The sequence below is a fragment of the Diorhabda sublineata genome, chromosome 1, assembly GCF_026230105.1.
Source record: "Diorhabda sublineata isolate icDioSubl1.1 chromosome 1, icDioSubl1.1, whole genome shotgun sequence".
Lineage (NCBI taxonomy): Eukaryota > Metazoa > Arthropoda > Insecta > Coleoptera > Chrysomelidae > Diorhabda > Diorhabda sublineata.
The window spans coordinates 351,750-371,374 of record NC_079474.1 but is presented as its reverse complement, the minus strand read 5'-3'; the positions used below and the strand labels follow the sequence as shown (position 1 = coordinate 371,374).

The 19,625-nt window shown below is 30.6% G+C and overlaps 2 protein-coding genes across 2 annotated transcripts in view; one reads left to right on the top strand and one right to left on the bottom strand.

The window, feature by feature from the left end:
* LOC130448607 (homeobox protein unc-42) overlaps positions 1–19,625 on the top strand; it is a 30,948-nt gene that overhangs the window by 1,892 nt on the left and 9,431 nt on the right. Inside the window, exons 2-3 of the mRNA XM_056786040.1 lie at positions 4,498–5,110; positions 13,116–13,387. Coding sequence (XP_056642018.1) covers positions 4,843–5,110; positions 13,116–13,387 — 540 coding nt within the window. The 5' untranslated portion in view covers positions 4,498–4,842. The remainder of the gene's footprint in view (positions 1–4,497; positions 5,111–13,115; positions 13,388–19,625) is intronic.
* LOC130448616 (uncharacterized) overlaps positions 1–19,625 on the bottom strand; it is a 53,976-nt gene that overhangs the window by 24,993 nt on the left and 9,358 nt on the right. The window lies entirely within an intron of this gene.

Sequence of the window (19,625 nt, the reverse complement as noted above, 5' to 3'; positions counted from 1 at the left end):
TCATTTTTTCCAACCAAATTAATTATTTAATTACTAATCCTATTGACTGCGCCGTTAATTTTAATACAAAGTTAGATAAATACGCGAAAAAATCATTTTTTTCCAACCAAATTGATTATTTAATTACTAATCCTATTGACTGCGCCGTTAATTTTAATACAAAGTTAGATAAATACGCGAAAAAATCATTTTTTTCCAACCAAATTGATCATTTAATTACTAATCCTATTGACTGCGCCGTTAATTTTAATACAAAGTTAGATAAATACGCGAAAAAATCATTTTTTTCCAACCAAATTGATTATTTAATTACTAATCCTATTGACTGCGCCGTTAATTTTAATACAAAGTTAGATAAATACGCGAAAAAAATCATTTTTTTCCAACCAAATTGATTATTTAATTACTAATCCTATTGACTGCGCCGTTAATTTTAATACAAAGTTAGATAAATACGCGAAAAAATCATTTTTTTCCAACCAAATTGATTATTTAATTACTAATCCTATTGACTGCGCCGTTAATTTTAATACAAAGTTAGATAAATACGCGAAAAAATCATTTTTTTCCAACCAAATTGATTATTTAATTACTAATCCTATTGACTGCGCCGTTAATTTTAATACAAAGTTAGATAAATACGCGAAAAAATCATTTTTTTCCAACCAAATTGATTATTTAATTACTAATCCTATTGACTGCGCCGTTAATTTTAATACAAAGTTAGATAAATACGCGAAAAAATCATTTTTTCCAACCAAATTAATTATTTAATTACTAATCCTATTGACTGCGCCGTTAATTTTAATACAAAGTTAGATAAATACGCGAAAAAATCATTTTTTCCAACCAAATTAATTATTTAATTACTAATCCTATTGACTGCGCCGTTAATTTTAATACAAAGTTAGATAAATACGCGAAAAAAATCATTTTTCCCAACCAAATTAATTATTTAATTACTAATCCTATTGACTGCGCCGTTAATTTTAATACAAAGTTAGATAAATACGCGAAAAAAATCATTTTTTCCAACCAAATTGATTATTTAATTACTAATCCTATTGACTGCGCCATTTTTTATCACCTTATATTACAAATTAAATACAACTTGACTATGAATATATACAATATTTGGTCTAAAAAAGTGTGGTTTCATAATAAACACACAAGTCAAACTCCTAGCTTTGTCCAAAGATGTCGTACTGTTAATTGCGATGGAAAATGATTGTGGAAACATGGAAAATCGGTGGATGGACAAAAGGCAATCACCAAAATCCGTCGCGAAGAACCTTCGACCTCCATATACTTTTCCCGGTGCTATTTTTATACTGAGAATCGTCAAACTAATAAACCATCGACATCGCGTTTCCATTGTTGGAAAATCTTTGAGTACCGAGCAATTTTTCTGTATCAGGGAACAGAAAATAATCCGAGGGGGTTAAATCCATCGAATTAGGTAGCGATTTAAACTTTAATTCATTGATTTGGACTATTTATTATAATAAATGGTTTTTGTCTTCTTTGAACCAGGTCCTCTCTATTTAGTTCATTGTTTCGATTGTTATTTTGTATATAGATGTGAAGTTATGGACACAGGTTTCATCCGTGGTTGTAAAACTCTGTTTTATTTTTATAAAACATCGTGAAATATCAAGCAAACACGGCAACCATCTTGTGCACAATTTTCTCATGTCCAAATACGCACTTTTTGAAGTTCGATTGGTACATTGGTTGGATTTTTGAGATATAGTCATTTAAAGATTTTGAAAATATTTTTTACGTAATATAAATTTAGACATTTGTAAATTTCTTTTTTAATACTTTTCAGCTAAACGGTACATTTTATAGTAAAAATGGCTCAAACAAGAATTATAGACAAAGAAATTCTCTACAAAAAATGTCCCCACAGTTTTTTTTCTAACTATCACCATTTTTGAGATATAGCAATTTAAAAATTTTGAAAATATTTTTTACGTAATATAAATTTAGACATTTGTAAATTTCTTTTTTGATACTTTTCAGCCAAACGGTACATTTTATAGTAAAAATAGTTCAAACAAGAATTATAGACAAAGAAATTCTCTACGAAAAATGTCCCCACAGTTTTTTTTCTAACTATCACCATTTTTGATATATAGCAATTTAAAAATTTTGAAAATATTTTTTACGTAATATAAATTTAGACATTTGTAAATTTCTTTTTTGATACTTTTCAGCCAAACGGTACATTTTATAGTAAAAATAGTTCAAACAAGAATTATAGACAAAGAAATTCTCTACGAAAAATGTCCCCACAGTTTTTTTTCTAACTATCACCATTTTTGATATATAGCAATTTAAAAATTTTGAAAATATTTTTTACGTAATATAAATTTAGACATTTGTAAATTTCTTTTTTGATACTTTTCAGCCAAACGGTACATTTTATAGTAAAAATAGTTCAAACAAGAATTATAGACAAAGAAATTCTCTACGAAAAATGTCCCCACAGTTTTTTTTCTAACTATCACCATTTTTGATATATAGCAATTTAAAAATTTTGAAAATATTTTTTACGTAATATAAATTTAGACATTTGTAAATTTCTTTTTTGATACTTTTCAGCCAAACGGTACATTTTATAGTAAAAATAGTTCAAACAAGAATTATAGACAAAGAAATTCTCTACGAAAAATGTCCCCACAGTTTTTTTTCTAACTATCACCATTTTTGATATATAGCAATTTAAAAATTTTGAAAATATTTTTTACGTAATATAAATTTAGACATTTGTAAATTTTTTTTTTGATACTTTTCAGCCAAACGGTACATTTTATAGTAAAAATAGCTCAGACAAGAATTATAGACAAAGAAATTCTCTACAAAAAATGTCCTTACAGTTTTTTTTCTAACTATCACTATTTTTGAGATAAAGCAATTTAAAGATTTTGAAAATATTTTTTACGTAATACAAATTTAGACATTGATAATTTTCTTTTTTGATACTTTTCAGCCAAACGGTACATTTTATAGTAAAAATAGCTCAGACAAGAATTGTAGAAGAAGATATTCTATACAAAAAATGTCCTCACAGTTTTTTTTCTAACTATCACCGTTTTTGAGATATAGCCATTTAAAGATTTTGAAAATATTTTTTACGTAATACAAATTTAGACATTGATAAATTTCTTTTTCGATCCTTTTCAGCCAAACGGTACATTTTATAGTAAAAATAGCTCAGACAAGAATTATAGACAAAGAAATTCTATACAAAAAATGTCCTCACAATTTTCTTTCTAACTATTACCATTTTTGAGATATAGCAATTTAAAAATTTTGAAAATATTTTTTACGTAATACAAATTTAGACATTGATAAATTACTTTTTCGATACTTTTCAGCCAAACGGTACATTTTATAGTAAAAATAGCTCAGACAAGAATTATAGACAAACAAATTCTCTACAAAAAATGTCCCCACATTTTTTTTTCTAACTATTACCATTTTTGAGATATAGCCATTTAAAGATTTTGAAAATATTTTTTACGTAATACAAATTTAGACATTGATAAATTTCTTTTTCGATCCTTTTCAGCCAAACGGTACATTTTATAGTAAAAATAGCTCAGACAAGAATTATAGACAAACAAATTCTCTACAAAAAATGTCCCCACATTTTTCTTTCTAACTATTACCATTTTTGAGATATAGCCATTTAAAGATTTTGAAAATATTTTTTACGTAATACAAATTTAGACATTGATAAATTTCTTTTTCGATCCTTTTCAGCCAAACGGTACATTTTATAGTAAAAATAGCTCAGACAAGAATTATAGACAAACAAATTCTCTACAAAAAATGTCCCCACATTTTTCTTTCTAACTATTACCATTTTTGAGATATAGCCATTTAAAGATTTTGAAAATATTTTTTACGTAATACAAATTTAGACATTGATAAATTTCTTTTTCGATCCTTTTCAGCCAAACGGTACATTTTATAGTAAAAATAGCTCAGACAAGAATTATAGACAAACAAATTCTCTACAAAAAATGTCCCCACATTTTTCTTTCTAACTATTACCATTTTTGAGATATAGCCATTTAAAGATTTTGAAAATATTTTTTACGTAATACAAATTTAGACATTGATAAATTACTTTTTCGATACTTTTCAGCCAAACGGTACATTTTATAGTAAAAATAGCTCAGACAAGAATTATAGACAAACAAATTTTCTATTCACTTTTTGAAGTTTGATTGGTACATTGGTTGGATTAATGCCTTTTAAATAAAAGTATTTACGTATCCACTCAAAACTTTCACTTTCGATAGCTTCCAAACGAATAAACTAATACTAAACAACATGGCGTCTTTAAATGGAGCGGTACTTTCCAAGCAACTACCGCCATCTATAGTTCAGACTAGATACTTCTCGAACCATCCACCGGTTAATTAAAAACGTTGACAGAACCCTTATTAATCAGAATTATGATTGTTAATTTTTTATTTCCAGATGACACGCGATATGACGCAATCTACCCAAGTGTTTACGGTGTTGTTTTCCTGAGTGCATCGATTCAATAATCGATAAAAATCGATACAAACAATTTAATTATCGATACAGTGACATCCCAAGTGGTCGCAGTCCTTTTTTAAGTGACGGCCTAATTTCGAACGAGTTTACATCGGCTTCAAGTTGGATTTCAAGGGCGTTTCTTCTTGTTTGGGGGCTTTGGGAACTTCCCCTGCCCCCTCGGTCCACGCGACCACCGAGGAATTGTCCCATCAACAATTCAACATCTTCCCGGCGATTTTCAGTAGGCAATTGAATTTTAACGCTTGTCCCCAATCGAAAACAATGATGGACGAACTCAGGCCGAATTTGGTAGGCGTGGGGAATCTTTTGGGTGTCGGCGGGCTGCTCGACGACCACCACGGACATTTGGGAGGTGGTAGCAATAACGCGGAGAAGAGCGGGACTAATAGAAAATGTAATAGCGCCAGCGGATCTTCGGCCGAAGACTTCAACGCTATTTACGGGGGATTACCCCATTCGCATGATCACCACGGTCATACTCCGGCCCATACTCCTCCTTCAGCCGGACGACCCATTAACGACCATAACGGTAAGTTTTTTTCCTTTTTTTTTTCCAAAAAAAAAAAAACAAAAAGATTGTTTCTAATACTATTGGTAAACAAAACCTGGCGTACCGTTCAAAATTGACCGGTCCGAGCTGTTCTAATGGAACCGTGGAGACGGTTTTTAAATATCCATACAGTCGATTGTTGTTAGATCCATGATTCGTCGCTTGTCGTCATCGTCTAGACGTTTTTTTTTTGGAAGATTTTTCGGTATTTCTTTGCTAGCTTTTGTTTTTCGAAGATTGTCAAATTATACGGTATCCAATCGAGCGGTACTACAGATAAAGTACGCTTCGATATCACGATATGTCATATGGTAATCTTGCAATATCGATTCAGGCATGGGATTGATGGTTTTTTTGGTAGAACGGAAACGATTTTTGAAGGATCTTTTCGAAATTCATCTTATAGCGAAATGATACCACGTGATATAGGAAAATTAGCACAATATGGTGCTTCTTTATCAAAAAAGGTTGATCCATAATTCAAGTAACATTCGTATTACAACAGGTTTTGAGTAAAACCACCGACTATATCTAAAAATTTGAGTAGTGACAAACTATGTTGGAATTTGGTGTGTCGTTTCTAAATAGATTGGGTTTTTTAGAATTTCCAGCCAAACGGTGCATTTTATAGTAAAAATAGCTCAAACAAGAATTATAGACAAAGAAATTCTCTACAAAAAATGTCCCTACAGTTTTTTTTCTAACTATCACCGTTTTTGAGATATAGCCATTTAAAGATTTTGAAAATATTTTTTACGTAATACAAATTTAGACATTTGTAAATTACTATTTCGATACTTTTCAGCCAAACGGTACATTTTATAGTAAAAATGGCTCAAACAAGAATTATAGACAAAGAAATTCTCTACAAAAAATGTCCCCACAGTTTTTTTTCTAACTATCACCATTTTTGAGATATAGTCATTTAAAGATTTTGAAAATATTTTTTACGTAATACAACTTTAGACATTTGTAAATTACTATTTCGATACTTTTCAGCCAAACGGTACATTTTATAGTAAAAATGGCTCAAACAAGAATTATAGACAAAGAAATTCTCTACAAAAAATGTCCCTACAGTTTTTTTTCTAACTATCACCATTTTTGAGATAAAGTCATTTAAAAATTTTGAAAATATTTTTTACGTAATACAAATTTAGACATTTGTAAATTACTTTTTCGATACTTTTCAGCCAAACGGTACATTTTATAATAAAAATAGCTCAGACAAGAATTATAGACAAAGAAATTCTCTACAAAAAATATCCCCACAGTTTTTTTCTAACTATCACCATTTTTGAGATATAGTCATTTAAAGATTTTGAAAATATTTTTTACGTAATACAAATTTAGACATTTGTAAATTACTATTTCGATACTTTTCAGCCAAACGGTACATTTTATAGTAAAAATGGCTCAAACAAGAATTATAGACAAAGAAATTCTCTACAAAAAATGTCCCTACAGTTTTTTTTCTAACTATCACCATTTTTGAGATAAAGTCATTTAAAAATTTTGAAAATATTTTTTACGTAATACAAATTTAGACATTTGTAAATTACTTTTTCGATACTTTTCAGCCAAACGGTACATTTTATAATAAAAATAGCTCAGACAAGAATTATAGACAAAGAAATTCTCTACAAAAAATATCCCCACAGTTTTTTTCTAACTATCACCATTTTTGAGATATAGTCATTTAAAGATTTTGAAAATATTTTTTACGTAATACAAATTTAGACATTTGTAAATTTCTTTTTTGATACTTTTCAGCCAAACGGTACATTTTATAGTAAAAATGGCTCAAACAAGAATTATAGACAAAGAAATTCTCTACAAAAAATGTCCCCACAGTTTTTTTCTAACTATCACCATTTTTGAGATATAGTCATTTAAAGATTTTGAAAATATTTTTTACGTAATACAAATTTAGACATTTGTAAATTTCTTTTTCGATACTTTTCAGCCAAACGGTACATTTTATAATAAAAATAGCTCAGACAAGAATTATAGACAAAGAAATTCTCTACAAAAAATGTCCCTACAGTTTTTTTTCTAACTATCACCGTTTTTGAGATATAGCCATTTAAAGATTTTGAAAATATTTTTTACGTAATACAAATTTAGACATTTGTAAATTACTATTTCGATACTTTTCAGCCAAACGGTACATTTTATAATAAAAATAGCTCAGACAAGAATTATAGACAAAGAAATTCTCTACAAAAAATGTCCCTACAGTTTTTTTTCTAACTATCACCGTTTTTGAGATATAGTCATTTAAAGATTTTGAAAATATTTTTTACGTAATACAAATTTAGACATTTGTAAATTACTTTTTCGATACTTTTCAGCCAAACGGTACATTTTATAATAAAAATAGCTCAAACAAGAATTATAGACAAAGAAATTCTCTACAAAAAATGTCCACACAGTTTTTTTTCTAACTATCACCGTTTTTGAGATATAGCCATTTAAAGATTTTGAAAATATTTTTTACGTAATACAAATTTAGACATTGATAAATTTCTTTTTCGATACTTTTCGGCCAAACGGTACATTTTATAGTAAAAATAGCTCAGACAAGAATTATAGACAAACAAATTCTCTACAAAAAATGTCCTCACAGTTTTTTTTCTAACTATCACCATTTTTGAGATATAGCAATTTAAAGATTTTGAAAATATTTTTTACGTAATACAAATTTAGACATTGATAAATTTCTTTTTCGATACTTTTCAGCCAAACGGTACATTTTATAGTAAAAATAGCTCAAACAAGAATTATAGACAAACAAATTCTCTACAAAAAATGTCCTCACAGTTTTTTTTCTAACTATCACCATTTTTGAGATAAAGTCATTTAAAAATTTTGAAAATATTTTTTACGTAATACAAATTTAGACATTTGTAAATTACTTTTTCGATACTTTTCAGCCAAACGGTACATTTTATAGTAAAAATGGCTCAAACAAGAATTATAGACAAAGAAATTCTCTACAAAAAATGTCCCTGCAGTTTTTTTTCTAACTATCACCATTTTTGAGATATAGTCATTTAAAGATTTTGAAAATATTTTTTACGTAATACAAATTTAGACATTTGTAAATTACTATTTCGATACTTTTCAGCCAAACGGTACATTTTATAGTAAAAATGGCTCAAACAAGAATTATAGACAAAGAAATTCTCTACAAAAAATGTCCCCACAGTTTTTTTTCTAACTATCACCATTTTTGAGATATAGTCATTTAAAGATTTTGAAAATATTTTTTACGTAATACAAATTTAGACATTTGTAAATTTCTTTTTTGATACTTTTCAGCCAAACGGTACATTTTATAGTAAAAATGGCTCAAACAAGAATTATAGACAAAGAAATTCTCTACAAAAAATGTCCCTGCAGTTTTTTTTCTAACTATCACCATTTTTGAGATATAGTCATTTAAAGATTTTGAAAATATTTTTTACGTAATACAAATTTAGACATTTGTAAATTACTATTTCGATACTTTTCAGCCAAACGGTACATTTTATAGTAAAAATGGCTCAAACAAGAATTATAGACAAAGAAATTCTCTACAAAAAATGTCCCCACAGTTTTTTTTCTAACTATCACCATTTTTGAGATATAGCCATTTAAAGATTTTGAAAATATTTTTTACGTAATACAAATTTAGACATTTGTAAATTTCTTTTTTGATACTTTTCAGCCAAACGGTACATTTTATAGTAAAAATGGCTCAAACAAGAATTATAGACAAAGAAATTCTCTACAAAAAATGTCCCCACAGTTTTTTTTCTAACTATCACCATTTTTGAGATATAGTTATTTAAAGATTTTGAAAATATTTTTTACGTAATACAAATTTAGACATTTGTAAATTTCTTTTTCGATACTTTTCAGCCAAACGGTACATTTTATAGTAAAAATGGCTCAAACAAGAATTATAGACAAAGAAATTCTCTACAAAAAATGTCCCCACAGTTTTTTTTCTAACTATCACCATTTTTGAGATATAGCCATTTAAAGATTTTGAAAATATTTTTTACGTAATACAAATTTAGACATTTGTAAATTTCTTTTTTGATACTTTTCAGCCAAACGGTACATTTTATAGTAAAAATGGCTCAAACAAGAATTATAGACAAAGAAATTCTCTACAAAAAATGTCCCCACAGTTTTTTTTCTAACTATCACCATTTTTGAGATATAGCAATTTAAAAATTTTGAAAATATTTTTTACGTAATACAAATTTAGACATTTGTAAATTTCTTTTTTGATACTTTTCAGCCAAACGGTACATTTTATAGTAAAAATGGCTCAAACAAGAATTATAGACAAAGAAATTCTCTACAAAAAATGTCCCCACAGTTTTTTTTCTAACTATCACCATTTTTGAGATATAGCCATTTAAAGATTTTGAAAATATTTTTTACGTAATACAAATTTAGACATTTGTAAATTTCTTTTTTGATACTTTTCAGCCAAACGGTACATTTTATAGTAAAAATGGCTCAAACAAGAATTATAGACAAAGAAATTCTCTACAAAAAATGTCCCCACAGTTTTTTTTCTAACTATCACCATTTTTGAGATATAGTCATTTAAAAATTTTGAAAATATTTTTTACGTAATACAAATTTAGACATTTGTAAATTTCTTTTTTGATACTTTTCAGCCAAACGGTACATTTTATAGTAAAAATGGCTCAAACAAGAATTATAGACAAAGAAATTCTCTACAAAAAATGTCCCCACAGTTTTTTTTCTAACTATCACCATTTTTGAGATATAGCCATTTAAAGATTTTGAAAATATTTTTTACGTAATACAAATTTAGACATTTGTAAATTTCTTTTTTGATACTTTTCAGCCAAACGGTACATTTTATAGTAAAAATGGCTCAAACAAGAATTATAGACAAAGAAATTCTCTACAAAAAATGTCCCCACAGTTTTTTTTCTAACTATCACCATTTTTGAGATATAGTCATTTAAAAATTTTGAAAATATTTTTTACGTAATACAAATTTAGACATTTGTAAATTTCTTTTTTGATACTTTTCAGCCAAACGGTACATTTTATAGTAAAAATAGCTCAGACAAGAATTATAGACAAAGAAATTCTCTACAAAAAATGTCCCTACAGTTTTTTTTCTAACTATCACCATTTTTGAGATATAGTCATTTAAAAATTTTGAAAATATTTTTTACGTAATACAAATTTAGACATTTGTAAATTTCTTTTTTGATACTTTTCAGCCAAACGGTACATTTTATAGTAAAAATAGCTCAGACAAGAATTATAGACAAAGAAATTCTCTACAAAAAATGTCCCTACAGTTTTTTTTCTAACTATCACCATTTTTGAGATATAGTCATTTAAAAATTTTGAAAATATTTTTTACGTAATACAAATTTAGACATTTGTAAATTTCTTTTTTGATACTTTTCAGCCAAACGGTACATTTTATAATAAAAATAGCTCAGACAAGAATTATAGACAAAGAAATTCTCTACAAAAAATGTCCCTACAGTTTTTTTTCTAACTATCACCATTTTTGAGATATAGTCATTTAAAAATTTTGAAAATATTTTTTACGTAATACAAATTTAGACATTTGTAAAATTTCCAATTTTTTTCACATTTCTATAGTTTTCTATAGCTAAATTATCTCAACAATCGAATCATCAAATAATGACAAAAAAACTTTTACTGTTTACGTTTTCGAAACACCAAAAATCACACTCAGTTCATCTCCTTTTACATTTAAAGGATAATCACCATAATCCTTATTGTCAATATTCTTATTATTCAGACTTGTCTACATATGCCTGCCCTTTTTATTTTTTTCTAGTCCTACTACCACTCGTGGTGTCTTAATGAAGTGTCAATTTACTGCGATTTCGGTAGCTCACTGCCCCTTACAACATATGCATCCTTACAAAGGACCATGGTTAACACTCAATTTGACATATTGTGTACTATTCCAGTGACATGTGTGTGTGTGTATATTTATAGGGAAATACTTTTCCATCCCCCTATTCCGTCTATCTCGTTCATCGCTTCATAATTATCGGTTAATTTGTACAATGTATATTTTGATAAAAGGGGGATTGAATGAAGAGCAGCTTCATTACGAATAGGGGCTCGAATTTCAACATAAATTAATAAATCTATTATCGCATTTTCCATATAAACATCATTCATCTCTTCATAAATCAAAAAGTACTTACCCCGATCGAAAAATGACGGTCGTAAAACAAAATTAGCGAAAACTAATGAATTACCCACCCTATTCGCCAGATTTAGTCCTCACGGATACTTTTCTATTCCCACACTCGAAACAGCATCCAAAAACGCGATGTCAAATATCGAAATAGCTGGAAAAAGATTTATTTCGTTGGAACGGGTACTTTTAGTATATACCTCGTATAAAACATAAAATTATAATTAATTATACGTAAAAATCCATAATGCAAATAGGTAAAAGGACGTCGATTAATCGTCTTGTGTTGCGACGCGACGCCACGACCGACATTTTGTAATCAATTGAATGAATAACAAGATTACGTGTGAGATTCTTTGCGGCGCGCGCCGCCGGTGTCAGTAATTGTAATTAAGTTTTCAACTAACTGCATTAATAAACAGTAATGAATTCAATAAGGTCTGTTTCCCAACGACGTTTTCCAACCACCAGCCGCACCACCGGTTGATGTTTTACCTGACGAACACGGATTAAATACATTATTATCGTACTACATTCGTCGACGCCATCTCGCGATCGTTTACGTAAATTACATCGAATAATAAACAATTGACAACTAGATCCGCCGGAAGTGCATAAAAGCTGCGCGGATTGTTAATAAACATAAACATAAAACAAATTAACATACACTAACCTAACCTCAAAAAAGAAAATCGATAAAAACCACTATAATCGAAGACAATTACATAAATACGAGGGTTGTTCGTAAAATAAGAGCTGGAAACGTTGTTGGAAAGGATTTTTCTACTAGTTTCCACCCCGACGAACTATCTACTATTTTACTTTTGATAGAATACTGTAAAGATCGAATAGTGAGTTCGGAACTTCAACGAAAAGTTTCCCGAGTCGTGCACGTCAAATTTTGTGCAAGATGGATCCCGAAATCGAAGACAGATAACAATAAACGGCAACCTAGTGGAAACGGCCGCCATATCTTTTCTAAATTACAGTTATATATGTGAAGAACGCATTTGACAACCCAAAAAGTCAAAAGTATTAATGAGTACACCGAAGGAGGTTGTTCGCGAAAAATTCCCTCTACACCTAACATCAAATATCTTCTTTTTTATCACGTACATAATCTAAACCTATATTGGTTATTAATCATAGTTTTTGATAAATAATTTTGCAAGATATTTTATTTTTCTTAATAAATACGTTAATTTATATATTCTTGGCAACAAATTTGATTATATTTGAAATCGTTTAGACTGTTTTCGATGTATACAATTTGAATATTTTATTAAGTACAACATGTTGCGTAATTAAGAATTATTATCAGCACCCCGAAGGAGGTTGTTCGCGAAAAATTCCCTCTACACCTAACATCAAATATCTTCTTTTTTATCACGTACATAATCGAAACCTATATTGGTGATTAATAATGGATTTTGATAAATAATTTTGCAGGACATTTTATTTTATTCATTAAATATATGTATCATTTTGTTTTGTTGTAAATTCAAGTTAAAAATATACTCCAACTTAAATAATACGGAAAAAATCATCGAAAACAAATTAAATTTTATCGTAAATAGTCTTAGATAGTCGATGAATGTTGTTTGAGTGTATTTTGGAGTTCTTCTTCTTTTCTTAGCGTGTCTTCGTTTAATATCTGATCAGACAGTTTAAAATTATCGTATCCGAAGTTAGTTTTGACATATTACTCGGTGGTTTTGCGCAAATTTGATTTGTCGTTTACCGAAATTCCAGAAGGCGCATTCAAAAAATTGAAACCCGAGCCTCAGACGACGCCCAGCGGTACCACATTAGGAACCGTTTCGCCTAGCAATGGACCACAACACGCAGGTCACACTCCGACAACAGCTTCCTGTCCCACACCTGCTCGAAGAAGGCACCGCACCACGTTCACGCAAGAACAGTTGGCGGAACTGGAAGCCGCTTTCGCGAAAAGTCACTACCCCGATATTTATTGTAGAGAAGAATTAGCGAGAAGTACGAAGTTAAACGAAGCTAGAATACAGGTAAGATTTCGATTTCGATTTAAAAAGCGACCAGGTCGCGTATCTGATTGAATTATGTGCATTCGTAATCGTAAAACGGGAGGGGGTCTCTCGACACACAACTGTCACAATCGGGGAACAGAAATGCCTCCTGGAGATGCCGAAGCGCTAGTGCCGCGCACCCCACTTTCGATGTGACTCATGTATTTAGCCGACCCTTTCAATCACGATCTTTTTTACTCGATTCGCGATTTCGACAATCGAATTTTCTTTTATATTTTCACTAATCGACTAATTTTTTATCACATATTTCGTTCGAGTTCAGTGGTTATTACTTAATAATGTCAATGTCAGTGTCAATTTGTTACAGAAACGTTAGGCGTTTTTTCGAGTCGTGACGTTCAGTTTTGTATAAAATACTTTCGACGTATCCACACAAAAAGAAGTCTAATGGCGTCAGACCAGGATATCTTGCTGGCATTCTATCGATCACCGATTTGGAAAAATTTGTTTCAGATACTACCAGACGTTGATTTGTTGGTGATTTGGATTGACAGGTCCTGTCATAATTTCAAATCGTCTCTAACGTGATGTTGTTGATGTAGAAAATCAACTAATTTAATAAGGCAGTTGTCTCGAAATGTATTCACGTGCTAATTTTCTTATGGAAACGCGGACTAAGTCTTTTGAACATCCTACTAGTCTTTATACATTTCCTGGGGAAAAATTTTTGGTTTTTCACTTTCTGGGAGGTTTAGGCATGGTATTTCTTTTTCACATTCGTTTATAGCACTGCACGGTGGTTCCAAATGCCGAAAAATTAGGAAAAAGTGGAAAAAATTGCGATAATTTAATCAACAGTTTTTTTTAACGAAATGGCGGGTTCAAAATGGCGGCCAACGATGTTGAAAAAATCACAATTTTTTAGTGAAATTTGATATACTGTGAATTTCGAAGTCGCCAATTACTAATCCTTCAACAGTTTTTTTAAAAACAAAATGGCGAGTTCAAAATGGCGGCCAACGATGTTGAAAAAATCGCCATTTTATACTGAAATTTGATATACTGCGAATTTCGAAGTCGCCAATTACGAATCCTTCAACAATTTTTTTAAAAACAAAATGGCAAGTTCAAAATGGCTGCCAACGATGTTGAAAAAATCGCTATTTTATACTGAAATTTGATATACTGTGAATTTCGAAGTCGCCAATTACGAATCCTTCAACAGTTTTTTTAAAAACAAAACGGCGAGTTCAAAATGGCGGCCAACGATGTTGAAAAAATCGCTATTTTATACTGAAATTTGATATACTGTGAATTTCGAAGTCGCCAATTACGAATCCTTCAACAGTTTTTTTAAAAACAAAATGGCGAGTTCAAAATGGCTGCCAACGATGTTGAAAAAATCACAATTTGTTAGTGAAATTTGATATGCTGTGAATTTCGAAGTCGCCAATTACGAATCCTTCAACAGTTTTTTTAAAAACAAAATGGCGAGTTCAAAATGGCTTCCAACGATGTTGAAAAAATCACAGTTTTTTAGTGAAATTTGATATTCTGCGAATTTCGAAGTCGCTGATTACGAATCCTTCAACAATTTTTTGTAAGTACAAAATGGCGAGTTCAAAATGGCGGCCAACGATATTGAAAAAATCACAATTTTTTAGTGAAATTTGATATTCTGCGAATTTCGAAGTCGCCAATTACGAATCCTTCAACAGTTTTTTTAAAAACAAAATGGCGAGTTCAAAATGGCGGCAAACAATGTTGAAAAAATCGCTATCTTTTAGTGAAATTTGATATGCTGTGAATTTCGAAGTCGCTGATTACGAATCCTTCAACAATTTTTTTTAAGTACAAAATGGCGAGTTCAAAATGGCGGCAAACAATGTTGAAAAAATCGCTATCTTTTAGTGAAATTTGATATGCTGTGAATTTCGAAGTCGCCAATTACTAATCCTTCAACAGTTTTTTTAAAAACAAAATGGCGAGTTCAAAATGGCGGCAAACAATGTTGAAAAAATCGCTATCTTTTAGTGAAATTTGATATGCTGTGAATTTCGAAGTCGCCAATTACTAATCCTTCAACAGTTTTTTTAAAAACAAAATGGCGAGTTCAAAATGGCTGCCAACGATGTTGAAAAAATCGCTATCTTTTAGTGAAATTTGATATGCTGTGAATTTCGAAGTCGCTGATTACGAATCCTTCAACAATTTTTTTTAAGTACAAAATGGCGAGTTCAAAATGGCGGCAAACAATGTTGAAAAAATCGCTATCTTTTAGTGAAATTTGATATGCTGTGAATTTCGAAGTCGCCAATTACTAATCCTTCAACAGTTTTTTTAAAAACAAAATGGCGAGTTCAAAATGGCGGCCAACGATGTTGAAAAAATCGCCATTTTATACTGAAATTTGATATACTGCGAATTTCGAAGTCGCCAATTACGAATCCTTCAACAATTTTTTTAAAAACAAAATGGCAAGTTCAAAATGGCTGCCAACGATGTTGAAAAAATCGCTATTTTATACTGAAATTTGATATACTGTGAATTTCGAAGTCGCCAATTACGAATCCTTCAACAGTTTTTTTAAAAACAAAACGGCGAGTTCAAAATGGCGGCCAACGATGTTGAAAAAATCGCTATTTTATACTGAAATTTGATATACTGTGAATTTCGAAGTCGCCAATTACGAATCCTTCAACAGTTTTTTTAAAAACAAAATGGCGAGTTCAAAATGGCTGCCAACGATGTTGAAAAAATCACAATTTGTTAGTGAAATTTGATATGCTGTGAATTTCGAAGTCGCCAATTACGAATCCTTCAACAGTTTTTTTAAAAACAAAATGGCGAGTTCAAAATGGCTGCCAACGATGTTGAAAAAATCACAGTTTTTTAGTGAAATTTGATATTCTGCGAATTTCGAAGTCGCTGATTACGAATCCTTCAACAATTTTTTGTAAGTACAAAATGGCGAGTTCAAAATGGCGGCCAACGATATTGAAAAAATCACAATTTTTTAGTGAAATTTGATATTCTGCGAATTTCGAAGTCGCCAATTACGAATCCTTCAACAGTTTTTTTAAAAACAAAATGGCGAGTTCAAAATGGCGGCAAACAATGTTGAAAAAATCGCTATCTTTTAGTGAAATTTGATATGCTGTGAATTTCGAAGTCGCTGATTACGAATCCTTCAACAATTTTTTTTAAGTACAAAATGGCGAGTTCAAAATGGCGGCAAACAATGTTGAAAAAATCGCTATCTTTTAGTGAAATTTGATATGCTGTGAATTTCGAAGTCGCTGATTACGAATCCTTCAACAATTTTTTTTAAGTACAAAATGGCGAGTTCAAAATGGCGGCAAACAATGTTGAAAAAATCGCTATCTTTTAGTGAAATTTGATATGCTGTGAATTTCGAAGTCGCCAATTACTAATCCTTCAACAGTTTTTTTAAAAACAAAATGGCGAGTTCAAAATGGCGGCCAACGATGTTGAAAAAATCACTATTTTATACTAAAATTTGGTATACTGGGATTTTCGAAGCCGCTGATTACGAATCCTTCAATAATTTTTTTAAGTACAAAATGGCGAGTTCAAAATGGCGGCCAACGATGTTGAAAAAATCACTATTTTATACTAAAATTTGGTATGCTGGGATTTTCGAAGCCGCTGATTACGAATCCTTAAACAATTTTTTGTAAGTACAAAATGGCGGCCCACAAAGTTGAAAAACCATGACGTTCCCATGAAATTAAGTATGCGGGGGCTTTCAGGACGCCGATTACGAACCCGTCGTCGGTATTAAAAAAAAAAAAATTGGCTTGTTTCTAATAGCACAACGTTTTCCACTGCAAGTGTAACCCGTCCGACGGTCACAAAAGAAATAAATTACCAACCCAGATAAAAACTGTCTAACGGGGGCGGGAAACCTTCATGTTAGAAATACCACTACAACGGTCCCATGACCTAAAAATCCCCAAATATAAACTTTTTTTTTTCGACTTTTGGCCACGTTTGCATCGTTTGGAACCAAGATGTACTGGTCGATGTAGTTGAGTACGACTTATTGTAAAGATAAGTTCCGAAACAAATTTCCAAAATCTATATTTCGATAGTTCGATTCATTATTAAATTTCCAAAATTATTATCGACAATATCAAATTTTAGAACGAACCTAGTTCCGCGCGCGCCTTCGCCAAAAATTAAAAGAATCCTTTTGGCGCCTTCACCAAATATTTAAATATCAAAACCGTCAATTGTATCCTTCAAAAATACAATACAACGAATCGCTTTAATAATTAATAAATTCCAAAAAGCACGACAATCCTTTTTTGTACCGAAAATACTTAATTTCCCTTGTTCATTACGGTCAAATATTTCACGGCTACCAAATTAAAATTTCAACAAAATCCTCCAACATTTTGGAAAAACGTCGAATGTCCTTGTACAGGACAGAACCAAGCCCAAAATTAAAAAAATGTTTTCAACATAAAATTGTATCGAATAAAGTTTGATTTTCACCGCGAATCCTTTTCCATACAAAGATTCTTCATAAACCGGTGAGTCGGGACGGAACCTTGTCGAAAGCCTCGTTGGAATTGACATTCATTTGTGTGTCTTTTATTGATTCAAACGACCGCTACCTATACGTAAGCCTTTATCAGCTGTGTCAAAGGCTCTTTTATAATCAATAAAGTACATTGTGATCGCGAAACTTTCGTACGAGAATATTTAGACTCAAATATTGTGTAAATTGTACCAAAAATCGAACTTAATGTTTTTAATTCGACTTATCGAGAATCGATTATCGATTTTAGTAATTGTCTTGGTAGTTCCCTCGTATAATTTAACCAATATATCGATGTTTATCTCGCCAATAGGTGAAATTTTAGTTTTTTCGTATAGAATTTGGAAATTTTAAATAAAATATCGTTTTCGAGTCCGGCTCTGTCGTCTTTCCGTCGGTACGCCTTGTACACGGGCATCGCGGCGCTGCGTTCGTCGCGCGGCGCTTGAATTTTAATTTCGACTCGTTTATTTGCGTCTCTTTGCTTTTACAAACGAAAACCGCCCTTTTACTCGGGACTCGGTTAATATTTCATCATCTAATTACACAAATTAACGTAAACTCTAATTAAAATGTAATCGGATCGATGGTACCCCAAAAATTTATTCGTTCCAACTAAAATATATCCTTTTCGCTTGATGATGGTTGTTACATCGTCTCGAAACTTTCTTATCTAACCCATATACGAAACCGATTCGGGAATATATCTACGAAGCGAAAAAGGCGAATCCGTCCCTGTTTCGTCGTTAGAAAAGCGCTAGGCACGTCTTATAGTTATCTTCTCCCCGGATCCCATCAAATGGATACGTAACGAAGTTAGTCCGTCCCCAAGATAAGCCGCCTCCCCCAGTCATCCATCCCCCGTCTTTAGCTCTCCCTGTTACTTTCTTCCCTCGATGTCGTACTCAGTAGCTCACTTCGAGGGTTAAAAACAAATTCGTAAACTAAATTAATAAAATTGAATATATCGAAAAAAAATTTAAAACGTTTAACGTTATTACTAAAACGATTTACTGCATATTCAAATTCTGTAAATATATTTATCGAATTATAAATTTGTTTCGACGTTTATTTATTTTAAAAATTTCCTTACGCCGCCACTGTTGTTGTTTTCCCCTAAACGCGGGTTTCTCTTAAAGGCAACCTAATGCATATAAGGCGTTTCTTTTGTTTATATTCCTTCCTCGCCCGACGCTTTTAACTAAGAAGAAGGAGATTGTCTATTGTCTCTGTTTTTCGACAATGTTCAATTTGATGACGAAGCTCCAATCGAATTGAGAATTATTATCAGCACGCCGAAAGAGGTTGTTCGCGAAAAATTCCCTCTACACCTAACATCAAATATCTTCTTTTTTATCACGTACATAATATTAGTGATTAATAATAGATTTTGATAAATAATTTTTCAAGATATTTTATTTTTTTTTTAATAAATACGTTAATTTATATATTCTTGACAACAAATTTGATTATATTTGAAATCGTTTAGACTGTTTTCGATGTATATAATTTAAATATTTTATTAAGTACAACATGTTGCGTAATTAAGAATTATTATCGGCACGCCGAAAGAGGTTGTTCGCGAAAAATTCCCTCTATACCTAACATCAAATATCTTCTTTTTTATCACGTACATAATCTAAACTTATATTGGTGATTAATAATAGATTTTGATAAATAATATTGCAA